We start from the raw sequence: 25,985 nt of genomic DNA, 5'->3' as shown, positions 1-25,985 counted from the left end.
CTCCTGCCTCTCAGAGTAACTTGGGGTTTGCCCTGCTGGTGAGCAGCAATGCTGTACCCTTCTGGGGCATCTCACATACGAAACCCTCAACATACTTTACAGGTCAACTCCACCTTGTAGTTCACCCCAGGGAGCCAAGGGAGGTTTGTTGACACCTACATGTCAGATGAGGAGATGGGCACAACGATGCAAAATGAGTTTTGGGGGGGTCCCCATTAGCAGCAGAATCCAGATGTCCTGAGTCCTGTTTCCCCTCTCTAGCCACTAGATGGCACTCTGGACCTGATTCATATATGGTGCGGGCTTCCCTCGCTTTATGCGTGCCATGCCTTCCTGGAAAACAGCACATCACTCAAATTCACATAAAGGGAATTCACTCTTCAATGTAACAAATAGGGATAGATTCCAAAATCTCGACTGTACTGACCCCCAGACCCATTTCTACCACTTTTACAAGACCAGTTTGGTACTCACCAAGAGCAGACAGTGCACACAAGCACAGGGTTCTCTTGCACTTCATTGATGGACCAGGCAGAGGGGTAGGAGATAAGCTAGTGGGACTCTTAGAAGCCATAATGGGGATGGCAACTACAGTAACATATGTCACAGACAGCAAGTGAGGAGCACAGATCCATGCAGGAGACTATATTTTGGCGCGCATCACTCCCACGATGCACCGCACGAAGCAGCTGACTGCCGGGTTCCACCACACCAATCGCATGAGAGTGAATTTACCTTGCATATAACAAATTTTTGGTATAAAAAGGGTCATCGCACAAGAGCAAATTTACATATGCAGAACCCGCATAAAGTGAGGGAAACCCCAAGACAAACTTGTCACAGAAAGGAGCTGACAGAAATCTTACTAGATCACAGCTCTCCCCTCCAGCCTTGTGAAGCACAGAGCAGTTGGATGTGGGAGCCCTGCAGCTTGTCTCAAATGGGTTTGAAGCCTGGGCAACAGGAAAGGAAAATGATTGCCTGGAATCTGGCTGTTCACTGACCTTCTCCCCAATACTCATGACAGCTTCTCATCTCCCTGTTCCTTTCGTGTGTGCTCTCAGGGATCAGCAAACTGTGGCTCAAAGCTATTTTATCTGGTCTGTGGGCCCAGGGGACTTCCATGGCATTTTGGTGCTCGGGGTCTTCAGCAGCGTTTCTACAGCAGAGAGCAGTGTGGTGGCAGGCAATGGTGGTACTGTGGAGAGCAGTGGCTTTGGCACCAGCAGCAATAGTACAGGCTGCACTGGAAGCAGCCCATGCTTGGAGCTAAGCTCAGCTAAAGTGGCCCACTGCTGCAAAATGTTGCAACCCCTGGCCCAAAGTGAAAATCCTAGAATGAAATCCTAGTTTTCCAGTGGAGATGGTCATTGCTTTTTGACCTTCTTAGTCAGAGGCTCTCTGTGCCCCACTTACCTGGTTTGAGAAAACAGCATCTCACCTGCATCCCAGTGTGGCCATGACTGGGCTAAGGATGGAGCCCAGAAGAACAGCTCTGTGTCATCCACAATTTTTTTTAAACAACTGTTTTGGAAGTCATAAAATCAAAGGAAGTTGAAGTGGAAGGCAAAGTTATCAGTCATTTTGCGAGGGGGCAAAATTGTTCTATCCACAACCGACTCTGACAAAAGTGCCCAGAGCCAATGTGACCAATGAGTCTCGTAACTTCTGAACATCAGAGTAGAGAGTTGTTGGGGTCTGAGGGAAACTGTCATCCATACAGATATGTGGCAGCTTGGTCAGGTCACAGGAGCCAGAGGCAGCACTCTTTCATGGTTAGGGTCTGGGGCTTGTGTTTAAAAACCCTGGTTGTGCTATGGATTCGCAGGGAATAGAAGGCGAGTTGTATAACAGAGTGCAGAGGAGAGCCACGCGCATGATCAGAGGGCAGGAGAACAGGCCTTATGATGAGAGGTTGAGAGCCAGGGGACTCTTCAGCCTGCCAAAGCGCAGGCTCAGGGCGGACCTGGTGGCTGCCTATAAGTATATAAGGGGTGTACATCAGGATCTGGGGGAACACCTGTTCACCAGAGTACCCCATGGGATGACAAGGTCAAATGGTTACAAACTCCTCCAAGACCGTTTCAGGCTGGACATAAGGAAGAACTTCTTTACTATCCGAGCTCCCAAGGCCTGGAAGAGACTGTCTCCAGGGGTGGTGTCAGCACCTACTTTGGACTCCTTTAAGAGACATTTGGACGTTTATCTTGCTGGGATCCTTTGACCCCAGCTGACTTCCTGCCCCTGGGGTAGGGCCTGGACTCGATGATCTCCCAAGGTCCCTTCTAGCTCAAATGTCTATGAAATCTATGAAAAAACCTGAAACGGTCAAGTATCTGTTGGGTGTCAGATGCCTCAGGCCTGGTTTTCAGATCTCCCACCCCTTCTGCCTTCACCTGGATGCAGGTTCTCAGTCTCCAAAATTTACCCTAACTGCATCTCAACTGGTGTGATTGGGTGAATGCATATGAAAGACATAAGCTTGCCTGTCTTGGTGTTTTGGTCTATTTATGGCAACAATCTTGTCCTGCCTTCTGGAAAGAGTTTGGAGAGCCTTTACTCAGAGTTGCTCTGGGAAAGCAAAGTACTCTGCCCTGACAGGAATCGTCCTTCTGTACTGTCTCAGTGACCTGGACTTATCTAAAATGAATTGGGTACCATGCTCTTGAGAATAATCCTGACCTCTGACTGAGGGCTCTTTGGGCGCCAATTATCTGGAAAGCTAGTGTGAGTGAATGTAGTCCAGTGACTTGGATGAGGGGGTAAAAAGCACCCTGTTCAAATTTGCTGATGACACTAAGATGTTGGGGGATGTGGGCACACTAGAAGGGAGGAATAGGCTGCAATCAGACCTAGACAGGTTACAGGGGTGGGCAGATGAGAATAGGATGGGATTCAACACTGACAAGTGCAAGGTGCTGCACCTTGAGAGGAAGAACCAGCACCATACCTACAGGCTGGGGAACCCCCTTCTGATCAGTGCAGAGATAGAAAAGGATCTTGGAGTAATCATTGATGCCAAGATGAACATGGGCCGGCAGTGTGGGGATGCAGTCAGGAAGGCCAACCGTACCTTGGCATGCATCCACAGATGCATCTCGAGCAGGTCCAAGGAGGTGATCCTCCCCCTCTATGCAGCACTGGTCAGGCCGCAGCTGGAGTACTGCATCCAGTTCTGGGTGCCGCACTTCAAGAGGGATGTGGACAACATGGAGAGGGTCCAGAGGAGGGCCACTCGCATGATCAGGGGCAGCAGGGAAGGCATTATGAGGAGAGGCTACGGGACCTGAACCTGTTCTGCCTCTACAAGACAAGGCTGAGGGGGGATCTAGTGGCCTGTTACAAACCAGTCAGAGGGGACCAGCAGGCATTGGGGGAGTCCCTGTTCCCCTGAGCACTGCCAGGAGTGACCAGGAATAACGGTCACAAGCTGGCAGAGGGTAGATTTAGGTTAGATATCAGGAGGTGCTACTTCACTGCCAGGGTGGCTAGGATCTGGAACCAACTTCCAAGCGAAGTGGTGCTCCCTCCTACCCTGGGGGTCTTTAAGACAAGGTTAGACAATCACCTTACTGGGGTTGTTTGACCCCAGTACTTTTTCCTGCCATGGCAGGGGGTCGGACTTGACGATCTGCTCAGGTCCCTTCCAACCCTACTAACTATGAAACTATGGCACCAAGCCCACCACAGTACAGTCTCTCTTGCTTGGCATAGCAGTCTCATGGTCTCCACTCCCGTTCACTGCCTTGGGATGATGTCTTTCTTCTTGTCTTATGAGTGGCAGCAGGGTCCCTGATGTGAGCAACAGGACTTGGGGTCTGCTGTCTCTCCTTATGACGTGCTGGCATCTTGTGTGGTTGAGCAGCTGAGATCAGAAACCAGTTATTGAATTCTGTTTATTTCCAAAGCAACAAATCTTTCTTTAGTCTTGAAGTTTTCTTTTCAGGAAATCAATAGTAGCCCGTAGTAGGCCCAGGGATTGTGGTAGAGGGTTTTTCTGTGTATTTGTATACGTGTGATTGGAAATCCTGTGATGAAATTGCTAACTCCAACTCTGCACAGCTGTACAGGGTTGGTAACATCTCACTTTCAGTATATCACTTGGGCCCTTGGGGCATTTTTACACATGCAAGCGCCACAGCACCAGGCACTTTGAAAAGCGGCTGGCACTGTGATGCTTGCAGTTGTATAAGTGGTCAAAAGTGCATCAGCACTGAGAAAATGGTGATGACACACTTTTGAACTAATACATTGGATGTGCTTTAGTTCAAAAGTGCACTGCCACCATTTTCTGCATGCTGATGCACATTTCACTATTTATACAACTGCAAATGGTGCAGCGCAGTTTGTCTCAGCTCGCACATGGAGCAGACTCGATTAATCAAGTCTACTCAGAAGCAGCAGATCTCTGACGCATTGCGGGACAGAAAAGTATGTGTATAAATGCCCTTTGTGTCTGTGCTGTATGGAGTTCCACGTGTGTCTTGGAGTGAAGTTATGATACACTTAGACCATACTAAGGGCACTTAAAATGCTAGCATCTGAAGGTTAAAGTTTATTAACTTGTGCTAAGTACCCCCTGAGAGTCTCAAAATTATGCCACTTTAGGTGAGGGTTAATTGGACTGTGCTACCTAGCTTGTGGTAGGGTAACTTCTGTCTGCCCCACGGAGGTAAAATGAGTGATTTGCAGCTCTCTAGCACCCCAGGATGCACCAGTCCCAGCCCCCTACCCCCAAGAGCAGGGATAAAGTCCAGGTGTCCTGGCTCCTAGCCACGCTCGTGCTCATAAACCCTTTGCAAGTCAGAGCTGTGTAGGCGACAAAGGTATTGACCCATAATGTGTGACTGCTCACAGGACATTCTCATTTTAACGCTTTAACACTCCACAGATTATGGTCCAAGTGTAACATGTTACTTCCCCCTTGGTAAACATGAGGCAAAGTTAGATCCTGAGCTTTGTAGAAGCCTGTTTGCATGTGCTAGTAAATGATAGCTATTTTCCTTCTGAAGAAAGGTCAGTGATTCAATGTATCGCTCAGCCTTAGATGGCTTGGTTTTCCTCTCTAGTTTGCTGAGACTCTGATGCACATTCAGAAGCTCTTCAGCTGGCTTTCCTTTACTCACTCCTTTCCTGTTCCTGTTCTCTAGGAGATTGCCCCTGGCCAGCTGAGCCTTGAGGAGCTTCTAGAAATGACTGATGACCAGGTCTGTGCAACAGTGGAGAAGTTTGGGGCCAACAGTGAGGAGTGTGCACGGCTGAATGCCTCCCTCTCCTGCCTTAGGAGTGTCCACAAATCAGGTAAGAAAGGGCTGTGCAGAGCTGGATGCTTCTGGGAACGGTGGGCCAAGGCCCAACTGAGAAATTCTCTGGCCCACTGTTGTACCCCTAAGTATCGCCGCTGCTTCTCCCCTTCAGTCTTGCAACCTGCATCAGCCCCACCATTTGATTGGTAACCTGAGGGCATCCAGTTAATACCTGGTTGCAGCTGAGTCAGGGTTAATCCTGAGCTGGCTGGAGGGGGCCGGGCATGCTCCCCAGTCTCTGCCAGGGTAGAAACTGCCAGTGGTTTCAATGGGTGTGGCAGCACTTACGGCATTGGTGGTCCCTTTGGTTAGTTATCTCAGCCAAGCATTGTGTAAAAATGTGGGAAGCTGCATGGGGAATGTAATCCTCCCAAGAGTGTTTCTCTCAAACTCATGCTACATGCTATCAGAGGATTTCCTCTGCTTCCTCTCTCTCCTGTCCTGGGAGATTCTTCCCTGGGATGGCTGGGCTTTGGAGAGCAAGGCTTGGCTGTAGGCTTCTGCAGTTGAGAGTTGAAGTTTGTAGGCATGGAGCTGTGTAGAGGAAGCTCACATTGTGTGCATCTGAGTTGCAGATAAGCAGAGATTGCTGATGTCTAGAGCTTTCTGTCTAACACTTCCTCATTGTGTAGGGAATGATGGCAAGGGAAAGACCTGCCAAAGCTTCCCTCAGTGCAGGGAACTCAGCAGTGGGCACAAGAGCTGAAGTGTTGACATCACTTCTGATATGGGGGCTCATGAGTACAACAGACCTCTGTCTGCATAGGACCTAGTCGTAGCTCTCTTCTGAAAGGATTACTCCCTGCTTCCCTTCCAGATGCTTTTGGTTTTATTTTCAGAAGTACCAAGGATCCAAAGGAATTTCCTGGGTAGGGAGGTACTGAAACAGCCTTCCAGAAAGGAGTAGCAGGGGCAAACCAGTGGGCAAATTTTAAGATGGAGTTTGATCTATTTAAGAAAGGGAGCCTATGCCACAGTGTCTGTAATAGCTGGGGACTAGGCTTATGGATTCAGTCCAGACATCCACACACAGTTTTGGAGCAAAATGCTTAGTGAGTATAAATTACAGCAAATATAAATGGAGGGAGTATTTATCTGAGGTACTGTCTGACTCCTACAGTTACATTCTGCACCTCATTAGAAGATAACAGCAATGTGCAAATCCAGATTCAGATCTGGATCCAAGCTACTTTAAAGTTCAGGGCTGATTTGACTCATTGGGTTTGGGCTGTCTCTAGTCTGTGTAGGTTTAATGCTGAGGATGTGCACAAGGAAGGAGGTGGTGGTGACAGGAATGGAGATGGGATTGCTCTTTCCCCTAGACTCCTTGCACTTTATGGACAGAGGGAAGGTGTGGAAGGGAGGCAGGAGTGCTGCTGTGAGAAGAATTTTCTGGGGCTCTCAGATGTTAGCGTGAGGTGAGTCTTCCTTTGCACTGGTGTAAGTGATCCTTTCTGAAATTTTCCAGTGCAGGACACATTACCTGTGCCTGGCCAGGCTGTTTAGATACTTAACACTCTGTCTACCCCACAGAACAGCCTACCTGCACGTATCTATGATCAAACCATATGGTTTAATGCCGCATGATTATTTTTCATAGCATGATTTGACCATTGTTGAATAAGAGACTAGTCAGATAAGAAGGTCTGGTGTGACCCGTCACTGAGACCTAAATCATCAGCTTTACGCACATGCTTGACTTTATACACTGAAGGCAGTAGGTTGTTCCTGGACTCATTGTGAAGTATGGGCATGGTGCCTGCAGGACCCGGGCCACAAACACTCGGTAACTGGCTCCCTGTGTTTCAGACATGTCCGTTAGTACTTGCTTGTCTCACACACAGCTTTTTTGTAGCGTAACTTGCTGTTTGCTAAGTGCTTTGAGGGCTTTGGCTGGAAGGTGCTATAGCGGGACCAGTATCATCACAAGCCAGTTACTTGTTCTTACTTGAATGCTAGCACAGCACTTCAGCAAAGCTGGGGAAAATGCTGCTCTCTTTCCCACTCTGTCCAGTGGGTGTTGCTGCACTTTTTAATGGAAAGAAGGACGGTAGTGAGCTGCGGCTTTGTCCGTCTCCCATTCATTCGTGTTATAGGTATGCTTCTTTTGTCCAGCAGAGGGTACCAGAGGTCCTTGAGAAAGCTACTGCTTGGTGTAGCACAGGTCCTGTTCTGCCGGCATGTGAGGACCGGGCCATCTTTATGCATTGCGACTCAAAAATCCCAGCATCATCCAATATTCACAACAAATATAGGAAACTAGAGAGCTTTCCTGGAACTTTATACCTATAAAGCAAGGGCCACATTCAGACTTTGCCATGAGTTCAGTAGATATCTCTGGATGTTTCATAGTTTAACCAGTCTTAAGTCATCATCTAAAATCAGACTTGGTTAGTTTTAATCATTACCTAGGCCTGTGAGTCAAGGACAGTTTGCCTCTCTCAGACCTGCTGCTTGGCCCTCATTGTTCTCCAGCTGGTGATGAGTTGGTGTCCAAGCCTGCAAGCCCTCTGTGCAGAACTTCCAGTGTCAAGACCTTGCAGGACTGGGCTCTGCATACACTGAAATGCAGGGTTTTTGCATCCTGTTCAGTACAGCCGAGAGCCCTACTTATGCCCAGACCTTGTTTTACTTAAATTCCACCCAAGTTTTGTCTAAACAGTATTCTGTGGCAGGGAGCTCCACAAGTTAACTGAGTGAAATGGTATGTTCTTTTAGTCATTTGAAATGTATTGGTTTAATTACAGAGAGTGTTGCCTTATCTCAGCCCCATGTGACAGCAGTAAGGGCCTGGAGCTGTGCTCGAAGGCTTGTGATGTTGAAGGTAACTTTGGGGTGCGGGTTTTCTCTTCCACAAACTCTAGTAGTTATTTAAGGCTTTCCTGAGAGAGATCAAAACCTAGGATTCAGACCTGGATTGCTGACACCACCAGTGGTACCTAGGTCTTATTCTGCTGGTGAAGGGGAAGAGGTGGGCTATGCTAGATAGGGCAGCATGATGGCTTTTCAGTCTCATTTCCCACTTGGTTTGGAAAGCTTTTTCTCTGATTATCAGTATCTCACCTACTCTATCTGGTGAGAATTCAGGGCTGGATTATGACCACTATCTATCTTTCCTAAAGGAATAAATATCTTGGGTACAAGAGCCTCCATAGCGCAGTCAGTCTATGGCTCTCAAAGCTCTGCATGCCAAGGAATAAGCAGTGTTGCTTCTAGTTGGCCAGTGCTTTCAAAGTAGCTGCAGGCTTGTTTGCCTCTCGGCTGAAGTCTGATCTTTTAGAGGTGCCAAGTGCCAGCATCTCCCATTGGCATCACCTGGAGCTGCTGTTTGGGCAACCCAAAAGAGAAGTTGGTAGATATAGGCAAAATTCAGCAATAAATGGCTTCCCTAAGGTCACAGAGTAGACAAGTGGCAGAGTCTGGACCAGGATTCCTTCACTCCATGGTTGTCTGCTACTTTTATAAGTCACTGAACTTGCTTACTTGGGCTCTGGCAGGTTCATGATCTGTGGGACGAAAAGAGGAAAATCCTTGATGGAGCAAGAAAATCATCTTGTGACTGAAGCCTTAGACCAGGGCATCTGAGATTTCTTGCCTGTGGCCAGCTCTGTGCTAGGATTTTTGCTTGCATAGTCATGTCAGTTAGGGAAGTGTGTGTGTGTGTGTGTGTGCGCGCGCACGTGCACACGCCAAACTTCTTTACCACCAAGAGCCCTCATAGAAATGTGGTTATCCTGGCAGAGTCCTTTGCACCTTTTTCTGGTTTAAGCTGCATCTCCTATAGCAGGGCTCAGTGTTTACAGTTCTACAGTACAGCCAGCCCTGCCAACCTTGTCTAGGACAGAGTGCGGGGCTTGTGGGGGCAGGGGTACGTAACTGGTTTTTCACAAGACCATCCTCCCTTTCTGGATCTTGAGTTTGGGGTCAGCCCACTGCAGAGAAGAGCCTTTTGCATAGCTTGATCCAGGGGTGGACTTGGGACACCCACTCCACTTCTTGCACATAAAAATTATGGTGCCCTACTGAAGTGCTCTGGCTGTTGTATGTTTTGTGGTGTTGATTTTTTTTTTTTTTTTTTGTTCACGCTGCTTTCCAGCTGGTAGGTTTGGAGCATTTTTCAGGGCAGGTCAAAATGGTGCATGTTTTCCTCCAGGGTTTTGTTCAGGGGTTAGGGAAAGAATCGTGTGCAGTGGACTCTCCTCTATATCTACTGCTTCCTTCATAGCCTCTGTTTCAGCTTCACTTTAGCTCCTAGCTTGTGGGCTGTGCAGTATCTCTGGGTGGCACCAGAGGGTGCTTTGTGACAACAAAACTGCTGTTGGTGTGAGAGGTGAAGCAGGCCAAAGTTTCAGCGCCTGGTGGGTATGTATGTCTGCTCCATGCTACATGGCTGGGCAGAGATGCCCAGACTAGCATGGGTGTTGCAGTCATTAGAGCTGAGCTGACATCACAGTCTACCTGGGCTAGTGCCCTGTATTGTGTACACAGCTAGGCTGGGTCCCTCTGCACTATGCTGCATTGAACCCTGTTAACATATCCTTTGTGGGGCCTGTCATGTCTGTGCTGGACTCCTGTCAAACTCCACTGGTGACAGGCAAGATTTTTCAGGCAATTTTTCAGGCAATTTTTTCTATGTCATGGCAAGGTGAGGAGGCCACACTCATGGCTGTTAAACCAAAGCGTAGGATCTCCTGCATCCTATTTTGCTGTTGTTGGGGATCCTTGTGCTTTGAAATTAGGCCTCCTCTTCCCCTATAACCTCTTTTCTCCTTCCACTGCATCCCATACCTGAGCCTGACATCTGTGTGCACCTGTGGCTGGGCATCTGTCCTTGGGACTTCCCTGCAGGCTGAGCGGAAACAGCAGCTGCTCTTGCCATTGTGAATCCACAACAAGGGCTTGCCTGAGTGAGGAAATCTGTGCTGCTAACACCAGTGCAAACTGGCTGCCTGGAAACATTACAGCAGAACAAACTGGGGAGACAGGGGTTCCCGCAGTGTCACTTAATTATCTGATGACTCTGCTATCCTGCAGACTCTGAATTTGCCAGCAAATGCATGAGCCCTGTTTTGTGCAGGTGCTGCGCAGGCAAAGGTGTATATTAGCAAAGGTGTATATTTTCTTAGCTGAGGCGAGCTGCAGCTCCAGTGTTCTCAAGGGGCCTCTCCTGACTTGCCCTAGTAGGAGTGAGATTGGAAATCCAGTCCTTGTTCCTATTCCCCTTCATTTATTACAGTTTGCAAACATGCTAAAGGTGAGCCCGGGGCTGACATTTCCCACTGAGCGCAAGGCTTCTTGCTCTGTTTAACTCCCTAAATCCAGTTCTCCCACACGCCTCTGCACTCCTCCTCTTTGGCATTTTTACTAATCCTCCCAGTTATTTGTGCAAGCACGCTGGTTCTTCCCTTCTGAGCCCACCTCCAGCCAACAGACGTAAAAGGCTCCCATTGTTGGCTTTGCCTAAATGCATTCAAATCACAAAGCCTGCTGGAAACAAGTGTTGTTAACCCTCAGGGATACCTTTAAGTCGAGTACTGTGGACATTGTCTGTGTTCTGGTCGTTCTGCCTCCTCTGCTCCTGACCATTTCACACTTGGTCCAGGGACAGGAGAAGTGCCAAGTGTTCTGTGGCAGCAGTGTGTGGTCTGTGTATTGGAAATGCCTGTATCCCAGTGAGCTGAGAAATACAATGAAGACTCTGAAAAACGTTCTGCTCCCTTTGGATACCCAAGTGCCTGACTGCAGCAGCACTTCTCTCTATCGCTGCAGCTGTGTAGTTCACGTGTCTATGCAATGCAGGCATATCTGCAAGGTGCTTCGTGTCACCAAGGTTTAGGGGAGGAAGAGGGAAGTTTTGAAGAGCCTTGGGGTGGTACAGAAGGCAGAGAGAGTCTTGAGAGCTGGACATGAAAGTACAAACCAGGAATTACTGGCTTCCCCTCTCAAGTCTGAACTGAACTCAGCATAGCTGTGGTCAAGTTAACCTTTCTGCCTTATTTTACCTATATATAAAACAGGGGTGATGATTGATCTTGACCTTCCAGGTGAGGCTAAATTTAACTAGTCTTTGAATAGCACTTAGAATGGCACAGAGCTATATGTGCTAGAGGGTGTTACTATAGCTGCATCTCTGTGTGTGGGGCCGATGGAAACACACAGCTGGGTTTTGACATATTAAAACATCACAGAAGGAGCAGCAATTAAGCACCGTGACATTCTCCCCTATATTGTATTGGTGCTATAAATGTCATTCTTCACAATAAGCTGGAGGCAGAGGAGTGTGGCACTTAAGTGCTCCCTCTCCTCTTTGAAAGCGCGCACCTGCTGAGTGGGATGGAGCCACTATTAGGAGACAGCACTGATTTTGTTGTTGAGTGACTGCAGTGGGAGCTCTGAGAGCTGAATCTCTTGGGCTTTCAGCTGGAGCTGGAAGTTGGGTCCAGTCTGGCTGTGTGGGGCAGGAAATGGTGCTACCTACAGTGCACTACCATATGGCCTGGTGCCATGCTATAATGGGAAATTCCAAGGTGCAAGGGTCCCACTTGTATCCCCAGGGGACGGAAGCTGGTAGAAGCAGAGATGAAACTGCCCCAGGTTCTTCTCCCATTTTCTCCTCTTATACTTTCTCGTGACTGCATTGCATTTCTAAGCCCCAGAAACATAGGCTTGCACTGTGAGAACTGGGTGGTGTTGGGAGATGTCCAAGTGGGCTATACCTCTAGCCAATAGTGGTAAAAGCTGAGATTCCCAGATGAGGTGGGTTAGTGCTGCATGGGAGAACTGAGAAAGGTTGACAGTGCTTGGCAGGGAAGGTTGGATGGAGCAGCAGTGTTTTCAAAATCCGCCTTAACTGCTAATGCAGTAGACAAGGGCAGAAGAGAAGAGTCAAGGGTGCTGTGATAGATTCAGAGCTTGTGATGGCAAAGGCAAAAGCTCTGTTTGCTCTCGGCCTTTTATCTGTGGTGTGAGACCTACATCACTTGGCTTCGTAGTAGAGTTTCTTCCACATCCGGGGGGTGGGAAGTACAGATCCCAACCAATCGGGATGCCCCGCACCCTGAGCTGGGCAGAATGTGTGGCAAGAAGAGGGGTATTCATGAGGGGTCTCTGTAGTGGGGTATGGCCATGGTTGTCAGTGGCTTGGCTTCCTCAGCCTTTGAGTACCCTTCTCTTTCCTGATAGCACAGCATCTCATAGGCTCCTTCTTGAGGCTCATCTGTTGTACTGCAGGCCCTGCCCAGGCTGAGCATCTAGTGGGCACAAAGCCAACCTCCCTGCTATAGATGGGCAAATGGGTCCCAGGCCTCAGTCTCCTGGCTCAGCCCAAGTGGCAGTCACCTGATATCAGTCAAATTGATGCCCACTCTTGATTTTTCTTTCCGTATAAGTGCCTGTGTCCCAGAAGCCTATGCAGGAGTGGGTCTGGAAAGCTGCTGCTGCAGCCTCTGGACATGTCCTGATGTCCAAAGATAGCATGAGGTTCTGTGAAAACTGCGATGAGGGGAGGCCTGGCACTTTGAGGCATCTCCTGCCAAAGCAGAAGTTTTCCAAGCTATGCACTCATTTTGAGGCCTTGCCTGATTTAATTTTAAATGGTGCAGGTGATGGGCCCCACCCCTCACAGCAGGGAGCAGCTCTGCAGCCTGCCAGATCGCAGCAGGAGGTTGTTTTCCTGATACTCTGACGACATTTTCTATCACTCCATTTAACTCTATCCATCATCCTTCTGTTCCCATCATGACGGGTGGTTTTTGTTCCCTCCAGAGAGGGCTGCAGTTATTAGTCCCGTCATTGTACAGAACTATGCTGCACATCCATGTTTACCTCTTCCTCCTGGCAGTCTCTTGGACTAGAGCAGGGTGTCAAAGATAGATGGCCTTTTGAGCCCCATAATACGGTCCCTGGTGCTGCCCCTGGGTTTCATGTTGACCCACATGTGGCATGCACAGGCCTGGAACATGAGCCACATGTGGCATCCACCCTGGACACTCTGGGACTTGGACCACATGCAGTGCCTGCTCCAGGACCCTCATTGCATGTGACACCCACATGGGGTCAGTCCAGTACTGGCCCCCTTTCACCTGGATCCAGTGCCTGTGGCACCCACTTCACCCAGGTCAGGACTGCAGTGCTGGTCCAGGACATGAGCTGCACGTGGTACCCAGGTCCAGGAGGCACACCACATGCAGTGCCTGCTCTGGCCAGTCCAAGATGCCCACTTCATTCAGCATCCACTCAGCTAGTCTGGGGCAGGTGCTGCATGTGATGCAGTCCTGGACTGGCTGGATGGGGCAATATGTGAGACAGTCCTGGACCAGCTGGAGCAGGCACTGCAAATGCTGAGTTCAGCACGCAGGAGGGTCTGTGGGCCCCAATCCAGCCCACTGGCTTAGCCCTGTACTGTTAATCTGACCCATGGACCTGTCTCCCACCACTCATTCAGCCCATGGGGCGAGGTGAGTTTGACCTCCTGGGCTAGAGGAACACCTTGGGAAGAGGGACCCTTTTAGGTCAGGGTGCGAGCGCTGAGGCTGAGAATAGTGCTGGGGGACAAAAGGCGACTATGGGAACAGATGTCTGCGAGGATGATAATGTTGCTTGCTGTCATGACTTTTTATTGCACGTTTTGTGCTATTGGACTGTTATCTTAAATCTCCACTTCCTGGAGTCACATGGGTACCTGGGAGCCTTCTCATTCACTGAGAAATGCATTTCTAGCCTTTGTGGTTCCAAAAAGTGCTTGGAAGCATGACCAGCATGCACCCCCGTGACACACAACAGGGAAAAGAAAAGGAGCCTCAGGCTATTTATGGACCATGACATGTAAGATAATCTTGTAATTTTGGTCCCTTCACCTCTGCTGTCAGCTGCCCAGTGTAGCTGTCTGGTGTGCCCTGATAAAGAGCAGAGTCTGGGTCTGGAGATGGCTGATGGCAAACTTGGGAAGCCCATGTGGTCGATCAGAAAGGTGTTGGAGACAAATTCCTGCTTCCTTTCAAAAGTAGCAGTGACTGCCAGGCAGGGACACATTGAATGCCCTTTAAACACAAAGGAGCAGGGCCATCTGAGGGGGGAGATTTGTTCAGTGAACGTCCTGCTTCACCTTTGGATTAATGGCAGGGGAGACTATTGTGCCTCAACTCAGGATCCCTTGGGGATGAATCCCAAACACAGATCTTCAGCATGGCCCTGCAGCCCTTTACCCCGTGAGCTCAAGAAGTGGACCCACTGGTTGATAGCAGTGATGAGCCATTATCCTCTGGTAGAGCAGGTGCTGGGGAGACCCGACGTATTTGTCCAGTGCTTACCTTTACATGGAGATGATGGTTTCAGGCCTCTTGCTGACTGTCTTTCACTCCTTGACGTAGAATGGGGTGCTTTAAGCCCAAACCCACAGAACAGAAGAGAACAAGCATTCATCCCCTTGCCCTGCAGTCTCTGTCTGCAGTTGCTTTCTCCCCCTGGTGCTTTGCAGGTAATTAAGCATGAACTAATGCAGATGCAAATAGCTTTGTTTAGTGAAGCGTCAGCAGTGCTGTCTGCCTGGGTGCTCGCTCAGGTGGCGTGGTGCCTTCAGAGATTCCTAAATCAAACGTTCATTTATTCAGAACCTCTCATGTCTGCTGCTGGGGAAGAGATACGGCACCTCACTGAAACAGGCATGGCCAAGGGTGTGATACCCTGGAGGGTAAGTTGAGAGGACGTGGCAAGAATTAGACCTAACACAGGCAGCAGCTAAGCCATTAGATAAATTACATGGTAAAGGATCGCGTAGTTACTTGCCCTTACAGAGCGCTTTACAGACTGGTAGGAACGTGGCACAGGTCAGGACTTCTCAGGCCCTCAAGGCCAATCCTGTGTTTGCTGGCACCTGTTTATTTGAAAGGGTCCACGGGATTGTCCTTTTCTACCTGTCATTCATGTCACGGCAAAAATACCTGCAATGGCTTATAGGAATACCCTGATGTCCAGTGAGGTGCAGCCACCTCTAGGGTAGAACAGGACAGCAATTGAACAGCGCCCCTCAACACCTCGGTAGAATATTCCATGCATCTGAAAGCACGCAGGCATGTTGCTGAGCAGGATGGACTCAGTCAAGCTGCAGCTGAGGCAAGGAAGCACATGCTAATCCTCTGGAGCTGTTTGTGATCACAAATGTTCAGGACCTTGCTTTCTTTGTTTCTTCTCAGCACTGTGGTGGGGAATGGGTTTTGCAGTTCTGCTCTCCACTGAATGTCCTACAACAGCAGGTCTCTCCTTCAAGTTCTGCTGCCCCCAGGCCAGTGCTCTCGCCAGTGCACAGAACAAGTGCTGAGCTGTGGGTCTGTAGCGGAAAGGAACCCCCTGTCCTGAGGCTACAGAATGGCTGGTAGGATGCTGTTGTGGCCTCAGGGCTGCATTTAATCTCATCAAGGGGCTACCTCCAAGGGGAAAGTGATGGGAGCAGCTGCTCACTGGTGGATCTTTCTGGGTGTCCCTCCTCTGCCAGCTTCTCTCTAGGTGGTTCAGGCCCCAGACTCCCATAGGGCTCTGCTCTGGACCTGTCTGAGCATCTGCTCCTCCCACCATTACCAAAGAAATCTTTGTACAGGACAAGATGGAAACTGCACGTCCTACCACCATCCTGCAGTCAGGGAGTGTTTTGGCCTGTTCAGAGCAGACAGGACCACACCCCTGTGCCCCTATACCTTCTTTGTTGTATCATCTGTGGGTGGGTTTTGTGCCCCTTAGAAGGTGTTATGTTTTCCCTGATGTATATTTGGTGGCCAGAGTAGAGATACATTTCTATAAGAGAGAAGGCTGTTTAGGAGCACACACTGGACCCTGATGGGTCTGGGTCCAAATGGGAACAACTAGTATGTTCCAGGTTCTCAGCTGAGTGCCGAACCAAACCCGAGACCCACATTTACTGATGAATTCATTGATGAATATCTTCATTAGTGATCTGGAAGATGGGATGGAGTGCACCCTCAGCAGTTTTCAGAGGACACCAAGATGGGGGCGGGAGTAGAGGGAGTAGATACATTGGATGGTAGGGCTAGGATTCAGAGGCTTTGATAAATTAGAGGATTGGGCCAAAAGAAATCTCATGAAGTTCAATAAGGACAAGCACAAAGTCTTGTACGTAGGACAGAACAATCCCATGCACCAGTACAGGCTGGGGACCAACTGGCTAAGCACCAGCTGTGTAGAAAAAGACCTGGGGTTTACAGTGGACACTACCAAATGTGTTCCACGAGGTACAGATTATAATTATCTCCATTTTGCCTATTGAGGCACAGGGATGAGATGTCTTGCCAGAGCCAGGCAGCAGACCTCAGGAGCCCTGACTTCTGTTGCCTGTTCTGACCACTGGACCACATTCCCCTGCCAGCATGTAACTAACTCCCAGTACCTTTGTTTTAAAGCCACTAGACCATGTTGCCACGTGGAGTTTACACAAGCTTTTTCGCACTGATTTGAAAGGAAGGAAAATGAAGAAATATACAGTCTAAAGGTATGTGTGCTGGGAGGGGAATCAAATACATTCTCTAGGGCTCGTGTTGATTTAATACAGAAAAGGTGGAATGACAAAAGCATCAGACAGCTCCATGCCCAGGGAAAGCTGTCACAGCTCCATGCTCCATAGATCTGTGGGACCAGGAAAGGAGCTGACATCTGGGACCACCTTTGTTCTACAGATGGAGGAATCTGTTTCAGTGATAACACATCCTGTTGCATTTTGTTCCCAAGTGCACCCATTCTCCCCTGTTCTGTTCTTCGTGCATAACATTACATTCTCCAATGTTTACCAAATAAGTTACCCAGAGAATAGGCTTGCATGGTGTTTAGGAAGCTGGGGTTTTGCCTGAACACATGGTGTTTGGACTGGTCACTGCTGGGACTGGGGAAATCTGCTTCCTTCCCGAGCATGAGCTTTGTTGACCTTTTTTGAGGAGCTGATCTCACCTGTCCAGGGCCTTTGGTTTGTTCATATCCCAAAGCTCAAAAAGAAGCCACAACTCCCACAGGTTTCATTAAGTCATTTGAGCTAGCCTGGCTCTTCTGTGACTGGGGACTGGGTAAGACATTGGACTTCAGCATTTAAGCTAAAGTCTAGTTAGGCAGGAATAAGATGAGGCCTTCTTTGACAGCTGGTTGCCATATGTCTGCCTGTCCACCTTAGATTCTCATACTTTCCGCTGAATGACCTGGTGCTGGGCACTGCTTGTTACTGAACTGGGTGGATCATAGATCTGATCCAGTATGGGAATTCTGGTGACTCCTCTCCCCAAATGCACGCATGCATGCACCCACCCACTGCCCAGCCCGGCGCAGCCAATTTGGGAGCATGAAGACAGAAAATGGCATTTTCCAGCTGAGTTAGAAGGTGGGTAGCTGGTCCCTAGTTTTCACTAGGCAGCTAGCTGGTTCACTTCACTGCTCAAGTGGGTTGAACAAGAAGGCTTCAGTTGTCTAAATATATAACCCTTGCCCTTCTTTTTCCCTGTTGACAAGAACTATGGAGCACAGAGCTGGTGGCCCTTTGTCAATGGTTGTCTGGCTTTGTGGCTGTTTGAGTTAAAAATCCCCACTAAGGCACGTTTGTATTGACTGTACCAGGGCAGGCAATTATTTCAGCTGGAGGGCCGCTTAATGAGTTTTGGCAAGCTGTTGAGGGCCACAAGGATAGCCCCACCTCTTGACATGTGCCCCATCCCCTGGTTGCCATATTGGGACCAGAAGTCCTGCCCCCCCAGCCCCTGACCTTTGCCACCAGAAATCCCTCTCCTTGCCCCCAGAAGTACCCTGTTTGGGAAGGGGGGTTCCCATCTTGGAACTGGGAAAAAACCCAATAAATTGCATGCTAAAAATAAAAAATCCACAATAACATATTTTAATTTTATTTTAAAAAAATATTTTTCTCCTGATTTGTGTGTGTTTGCATTGCATATATAGAGGTGATGGCATAATTGTTCAAAATGAAGTCTTACTCCTATATATTGCAGAGGGTGTAGAGGAGTGTGGGAGGTATGGGTGGGTGGGTATGGGGTTTGTGGGGGGATGTGGATGGGTGTGCATGGATGTGTATGTATGTAGGGTGTGGGTGGGTGAGTGGATGTGGGTGGTTGGTGGGGGGGTTGTGGGGATGGGTGGGTGGGTACGGGGTTTGTGGAGAGGGAAGGTAGCTGGGGGTGTGCATGGGAGGGTGTGGGTGCATGTGTGTGGTCGGCTGTGTGTGTGTAGCAGTGGGGGGTGCATGTAGGTGTGGTGGGTGTGGGGTTTGTGGGAGGGTGGGTGGGTGCAGTGTTTGTGGGGTGTATGATTGTGTGTGGAGGAGGGTGTGGTTGTGAGGTTTGCAGGGGGAGGGTTTGTGGGTATGGTGGGGTGTGCATGGGAGCCCCCCACACATGCCCCTTTGAGCTGGTCAGCACCTGCCCCTACCCTGCAAAAGCCTGGAGTCTGTGCACCCTGCGGCACCTCCCCACTGCCATGAACAGCGTGCAGCCCCAGCCCTGCCCCACACCCACTCTGGACTCACCTGGGCAGAAGCAGACTGCCTGAAATCCACACCGTAGCCCTGACCCCAGCCTGCTCTGCACTGCTTGCCTATGGTGCATCCTGCTGACCCTGGGCATGCAGCGGGGTTGGGGTGGCTCTGGGGCTGGACTGCCTTTCTAGGCAGACCAGGTGGTGACATCTTCCATCTGCTGCTGGCCCCAGCCCCATGATACTTGTGGGGACCTGTGCCATAGGCCAGACCTGGGGTACCTGCACGTGCTCTGGACTCGCTGCTCATGCTCAACAGCCCTGGCTGAGCAGAAACTGTTGCTCAGCATGGGGGAAAAGCAGCTCCTCCCCCTTGCTGCTGCCTGGTGCTTCCTGCTACAGCTACCTGGAGCCTGTGATGGGCTGTCCTGCAGCTCCTCTGCGCTGCCTTTGCTGCCCCGGGAGCATCCCAGAGATGATGGTGATGGCGACCAAGCTGCAGAGCAGCCCAGGTGCAGGCTCCAGGTGGCTGTAGCAGGGAGTGCTGGGCAGTGGAGAGGGGGAGGGGCTGCTTTTCCCCGGTACTGAGTAAAAGTTTCTGCCCAGCTGGTGCTGCTACCACTGCTGTTTATCTTAAACAAGTGAGTCTGGAGCAGGCATGAGGTGTGCTGGGTCGGGGCTGTGGCAAGGGTCCCCATTGGTACCACAGGGCTGGGACCAGCACCTGCAGCAGTCAGAAGAAGCTGCTGCAGCCTGGTCTGCCTAGAAAGGCAGTCCAACTGTGGAGCCACCCCAGCCTCACTACATGCGCAGGGGGTTGCAGGACACACCAGAGCTGGACAGTGCCTGGGCCAGGCAGGACCAAGAGATGCACTGCAGGCCGGACAAAGCACCTCTACAGGCTGGATCCAGCCCACGGGCTGTATTTTGCCCACCCCTGGACTATATCCTATGATTGGCACATCCTCCACCACGGAAAAGTATTCTGCCTTCACACCCAAGATGCTGTCAGTTCAAAACAGAATCCTCTTTTCCAATCGGCAGATCCATTTCCAAAAATTATCAAGGAATCTGGTGGTTTAATCTTGGCAGCTTTGGGGTGGACTATTCTGGCTGGGTACTGGAAATGGAGGAGATATGCTGGATCCCTTAACTGTCCATTTCTAGGAATCATCCTACCACTTGAATTGTATAATGGTGTAGATCCTGTGTCACATTTAACTCTGGTTCTTGGACAACAGCTCTTCAAGTGCATCTGGTGGCGGGTCATGTGTCTGCCTTTTTGTTGCCTAAAGTGTTTCTGTTTACAAATACAACCCCTGCCCCTTCTTTTTCCCTGTTGGCAAGATGGAGCTGGTGGCCCTTTGTTCATGTTAGTGGCTCATACTGACTTCTGGGATGAAGCAAGCTACATGAATACAGAGGGCTGTTGTTGCTAAGCCTTTGTCTTGTAGGGGTCTCTGAGTCTTTATTTGGAAAGGGGTGCAGAATAGCTGCTCAGACTTGTTCCATCTTCTTGCAATGGGAATCATGAGCTATTCTAATTTTTTTTTAAAAGCTATTGTTACTTTTGGCATTGTTGGCGTTGTCTGGGGGGTACTTGCTGGTAGCTTAGGGTGAGCATCTGAAGATATGGTGGGGTCAGATAGTGTCAATGAAGCAACAACCTGTGGGATACATAGTCCTAACTGTCTCCATTTGAAGGGCTTAAAATGGTTGGAATGATTCCTACTCCATTGCCCATTGCTTCTCATTTTAATGGGTACATCCACTATTGACGTGGAGGGAGCAGTGCCTCCTGCCGATCATCAGAGCACTTGACCAGACCTGACTTGACTTAGCTGGATACATGGGAGCATGAAAGCCTGTGAGTGTATGGTTGCAGGTTCCTCCTCCTGAAATGTCTCATAACTAGGTATGTGACAACAGGGAGTAGCTAGAACACTTTTCTGGGAAACTTTCATGGTTTGCGAGGGAAGGGGTTCTGTGGTTTACTTTACTTTGATTTGAAAAGTAGAGTCCTGGGTTTTGGAGAATTCACCTGCCAGCAGAGTTACTTGTCAGATGCTGAAAAGTGACTCAATCCTTTAATCACTGTGATGATGTTTTCTTTTCTAAGGGTCAGGCCTCGGTGAACCTGATGATGTTTCCTTTCTACTGATGTCAGGTACAAAGCAATAAATCGTCCCACAGATGATGGCATCAAGTTTTGCTGGGGCTCCTGGGTCTCTTGATTGGCAGATACTGAATATGCAGAAGGTGGAAGGCTCATGGCATGCAGCATGGCTATGCATGCCTAAACACTGTGGCTTGAGGACTGGATTGATTCCAGGGCCACAGGGGTCGCTTGGGTATGATTTGCCTCCCCTTGACTTGTTTGCCCAACCAAGAAAATGGTGCAGGCAGCATAAATCCAAGGAGGTATCCACGTGCTTTCCATACAATGGGGAGAGATTTTCGGGACTCACAAGCAGGGGTGATTGGTTCCTCCTGAGTCTGGAGGGGCACAATTTGTGGGTGGGCCAAAAGCCTACTCCTATATTTCTGTGTCACAGCTTAGTGTTCCCCCAGCCCCACACATGCCACCGGTCTGTGCAGCAAAAAAACTGCCCTATCCTGAGTGGTGCCAAATCGGGGGCCAATCTCGGGGGGGGGGGGGCACGTGCCCCCCTGTGCCTTCCCTACCAGTCACCTGTGCCCACAAGTTATGTCTACACAGTAGTGCAAAGCAGAAATACCTGCAATAAAGTGGGGGCTGGAAGCAGGCAAGCCGTGGAAGTAAAGGCCCCACACGGGCTAATTTCTTCTGCCAATTTACCCCTCTACTACTTGAACTAGCTTTAAACTACACTGCACTGGACTGAAGAGTTTAGGGTAGAAACACCTATGTAGCTGTGGCTTCTGCTTGGGCCTGGGCAAGAAAGTGCCCAGATCCTTTGGCATCCCAGCAACACGGCCCAGAACTACTATGCAGGAGCTTGTACACTGGCGAGGGTGCAGTTAGAAGCAAAAAACCATGAGGTATTTTCTGTTACCGGGGTGTAGGTTGTAGCAGTGTTGGTCTAAGGGCATAGGCAGACAAAGTTCTTTGCGTGAATCTGATATCTTTTATTAGACCAACTTAAGTAATTGGAAAACAATTATTAAGCAAGCTTTCAGGTTCAAAAACCCTTCGTCAGGCTAAGGAAGTTTCAGCAGTTGGCAGGTGCTCTTCTTGGATGGAATGAAAAGCAAAGAAGCCAGAGGCTGGGCTGGTCTGCATGCAAGACAGGTAGTCAGTGAAGATGTAGATTGAGGAGTCAATGGGTGAGAGACAAGCTGGGTGAGGGAGAGAAGAGAGGTTAATAGTGGAGAGGTACCTGGGGAGTCAGATGTCAGGCAGCTTATAATGTGTCATAAATCCAGTGTCTATATTTAGTCCATGATTTTCTGTATCCAGGAGGTTGAGGAAGTGGAGTTCATAGGCTCGTCTCTGGGAAGTGTTTTGTAAGTTTCCTTTGAGGATCAGGACTGAGAGATTGGCGAGAGAGCGGTTTTCTTGTGAGAAATGGGCCCCTACCGGTAATTGGGTATTCCTGTCTTCCATAGATTTCCAGTGTGCGTTCATTCTGGTGCGCAGTTGTTGTTTAGTCTCTCCTGTGTATTTTCCATCAGGGCATTTGGTGCATTGGATGAGATATATGACATTTCTGGAGGTGCAGCTCTAAGATCCAGGAATGCTGATGGCTTTGATGTGGGGTGTAGTAATTGTGGGGGTGGTGGAGATGTGTTGGCAGGTTTTGCATTTCTTGTCATGGCATGGTCCGGATCCTTTTGGTGTGTTGTGGGCTTGAGGAATTTTGCTTCTGGTGGTGAGGTTAGTGAGGTTCGGTGCTTGTTTGATGGCTAGGATGGGTGGCTCTGGGAAGATCTTTAACTACTCTAAAATAGATCTTCCCAGAGCCACCCATCCTAGCCGTCAAACAAGCACTGAACCTGGCTAACCTCATCACTAGAAGCAAACTTTTTCCTCAAGCCCACAACACACCGAATTGATCCGGACCATGCCATGACAAGAAATGCAAAACCTGCCAACACATCTCCACCACCCCCACAATTACTACACCCCACATCAAAGCCATCAGCATTCCTGGATCTTAGAGCTGCACCTCCAGAAATGTCATATATCTCATCCAATGCACCAAATGCCCTGATGGAAAATACACAGGAGAGACTAAACAACAACTGCGCACCAGAATGAACGCACACTGGAAATCTATGGAAGACAGGAATACCCAATTACCGGTAGGGGCCCATTTCTCACAAGAAAACCGCTCTCTCGCCAATCTCTCAGTCCTGATCCTCAAAGGAAACTTACAAAACACTTCCCAGAGACGAGCCTATGAACTCCACTTCCTCAACCTCCTGGATACAGAAAATCATGGACTAAATATAGACACTGGATTTATGACACATTATAAGCTGCCTGACATCTGACTCCCCAGGTACCTCTCCACTATTAACCTCTCTTCTCTCCCTCACCCAGCTTGTCTCTCACCCATTGACTCCTCAATCTACATCTTCACTGACTGCCTGTCTTGCATGCGTGCCAGCCCAGCCTCTGGTTTCTTTGCTTTTCATTCCATCCAGGAAGAGCACATACCAACTGCTGAAACTTCTTCAGCCTGACGAAGGGTTTTTGAACCTGAAAGCTTGCTTAATAATTGTTTTCCAATTATTTAAGTTGGTCTAATAAAAGACACCAGATTCACGCAAAGAACCTTGCCTGCCTGAGGTATTCTCTGTGAGCTGTTTCCACTGACAAGTACTAACTTCAGCTCGTTGTTCCTTCTTCTAAGTTTAAAAGCATTTTGTACCTTAAAAAATGTTGTTGTTGTGTGTTTTTGTTTTTCTTTGGGGTTTTTTTTAGTGAAAATAAAGCCTACGTCTGGGTTCTTTTGGTTTTTCTGAACCAGTGCAGTGAATTAAAATGTACCACATGGCACTACATGGTGTAGTTCGTGTGCATGTTTTCTTTAAACCAAAGAGCTGTACATATAGTCTTAGAATTTAATTTGGATGTCGGTTGCTGCCTATAAGACATTTATAATTTGGTCACAAGTACAATAGTAATCGATTTCTAGAAGCCAAGATTTGTATTAATAAAGCTGGAATGAGGTACAGTATTAACCTTTTCCATCAATCTCCATTTATTGAGTCATTAATTAGAGCCGTCTAATTTCCCATGCCATTTCTCTGTGTGAATGGTGGAGGGGGGGGCGGACCTAGGAGGGAGAAAGCAGTTCATTATTGTATCATTCTTAAAGCATAATCAAGTTTTACCAGAATGATTTCCAATATTCATCAGCTCCCGAATCTCTAAGGGGATAAGGACAAAGGAGTGGGAGGGTCTCCCTCCTACCTGAGAAGCACATCTAACTTCTTCCTCAGACTATTGTTTCTCTAGCTTCTGTCTCTGGGGTACATGAGATCACATTTTCTTTGAAGAGCAGCTTCTATTGTGGCTGTATCTGTCCTGTGGGCCCTCATGTCCCTTATAGCTGAGGAGATCAAAGGAGAGGTATCTTCAGCTGCCACTTGACTCCTGCTTAGCACCTGGGTTTGTGAGACAGGTAAGGGTGGCAGACACTAATGGTGCTCTGTGTATGTTGCCTAATTTCAGATGTATGCAGCTTTTTATGTAGCTTCTTACCTGTATGACAGGAGCTCTCCTAGGTGTCCGTGTTGTCAGAATTAGTTTATAAGCTTCCTTTGCCTGTTGGCTAAGATACTTCCATTAGGGGAGAGGGAGAAATCTAAACCCACATGGGAAGTCCTAGAGGTGGTGAGGGTATTGCCCTTTCAAGCAGGATGAAGTCTTTGCTCTCCTTTCCTAGATTGTGGCTTTTGCAGAAAGAGTCAGAGGGCAATCTGTTTCCAATCAGAGGTTACCTAAGCAGGTTTTGAATTGTATGAAGACCTATTGGAGAGCTCAGAAGGAACATCCAGGTCACTTTAAATTCCATTCTGCTAGATCTAAAACTGCATCTTCCCTTTGCTTGGGCAAAAGCATGATATTTGTAGCGTGTGGAACTGCTGTGCATTCTGTCCATATATTTACATCCCATTACTCCTTAGCTCAGGCTTCCAGACTGGTTACCACCTGTGGTGGAGTTGTCTTGCAGTCTCTTTTCAGACGAGACTCTTTTTCTCACCTTCCAGTTTGAGAGAAGTAATTGCTGGTCTTCTGTATGGAATCTGTGTAGACAATCATTGAAAGAAAGAACAGTTAGTTACCCTTCAGTTACTGTGGTTTTTCAAGGTGTGCTCACTCAGATTCCATGTCTGACACTTCAGTGTTAACTAAGAGTTTTGCATGCCGAAGGAACTGAATAATGGTTGTAGTTGCCCTGCTCCTTATGCCCCACACTGTGGTGGTTGTAGGGAGTGTCAAGCCCACATGGACACTGCTGTGCCAAAAAAAAGAAATCTAAAGTTGCGTGTGTACTTCTAGGGTGACATCTAAGCTGGTGATGCATCTCAAAGCTTCGTAGCCATTCTATGTACACTGTGAAAGGTTGTAGGAAGTTGTATGGAAGTTCACAAGCTGGATTTGATAGCCTTTCATGGAATCAACCAGAGATAACTATGTTCTACTGGGTTCAATGTGCAAGGGTGGTGGAGATACTTGGCTTGTACTCTTGACTGTGCTGATATGATCTAAAATTTGTAAAATTTTTGGGTGTCTCCAGTTTTGGGATCCTAAGTTTATGTACCCATCTGCATTTTGTGGATGGAGCATATTAGAGGCTACCAGCAAGCTGGATTTAGCTAGGGTGATCAGCCACCTCTAATTGGGTGTGCAGTCCTGAAATATAAACATCAAGGCCTGGGCTGAATGACTCCAGGACAGATTTTGCCCTGGAATCCCTGTGACACTTAACTATGGTCCCAGTACCATGTGCAGGGATCTGGGTTTTCCATTCCCTGTGGAAAAATGACGATTTTATTCTTTGAAGGAGAAAAACCTTGGAAACGGTGGATTTCCCCTTGCAGGCTGGCAGTTTCAGCCAGAAAGGGGCTGCTTAGGACTGGGGGGAACGGGACACAGGGGGCTCCATGTCGCATGCATGCCTGTGCACACATGCAGCCAGCAATATAGCTGGGCAGCAGTGGAGAGCAGCTCCCCCAGCTGCCTGCAGGTAAATCTCTGGGGGAAGGGGGCATAGA

At 48.8% G+C, this 25,985-nt stretch overlaps 1 protein-coding gene across 1 annotated transcript in view; it reads left to right on the top strand.

Annotated features, from left to right (window-relative positions):
• The window catches only part of KSR2 (kinase suppressor of ras 2), a 291,041-nt gene that overhangs the window by 35,829 nt on the left and 229,227 nt on the right, over nucleotides 1-25,985 (top strand). The window contains exon 3 of the mRNA XM_090063955.1: nucleotides 5,151-5,301. Coding sequence (XP_089920081.1) covers nucleotides 5,151-5,301 — 151 coding nt within the window. The remainder of the gene's footprint in view (nucleotides 1-5,150; nucleotides 5,302-25,985) is intronic.

The sequence above is a fragment of the Crocodylus siamensis genome, chromosome 9, assembly GCF_052110815.1.
Source record: "Crocodylus siamensis isolate JL-2025a chromosome 9, ASM5211081v1, whole genome shotgun sequence".
Taxonomy (NCBI): Eukaryota; Metazoa; Chordata; order Crocodylia; family Crocodylidae; genus Crocodylus; species Crocodylus siamensis.
The sequence above is the reverse complement of the archived record's forward strand: the minus strand, read 5'-3'. Positions and strand labels throughout refer to the sequence as shown.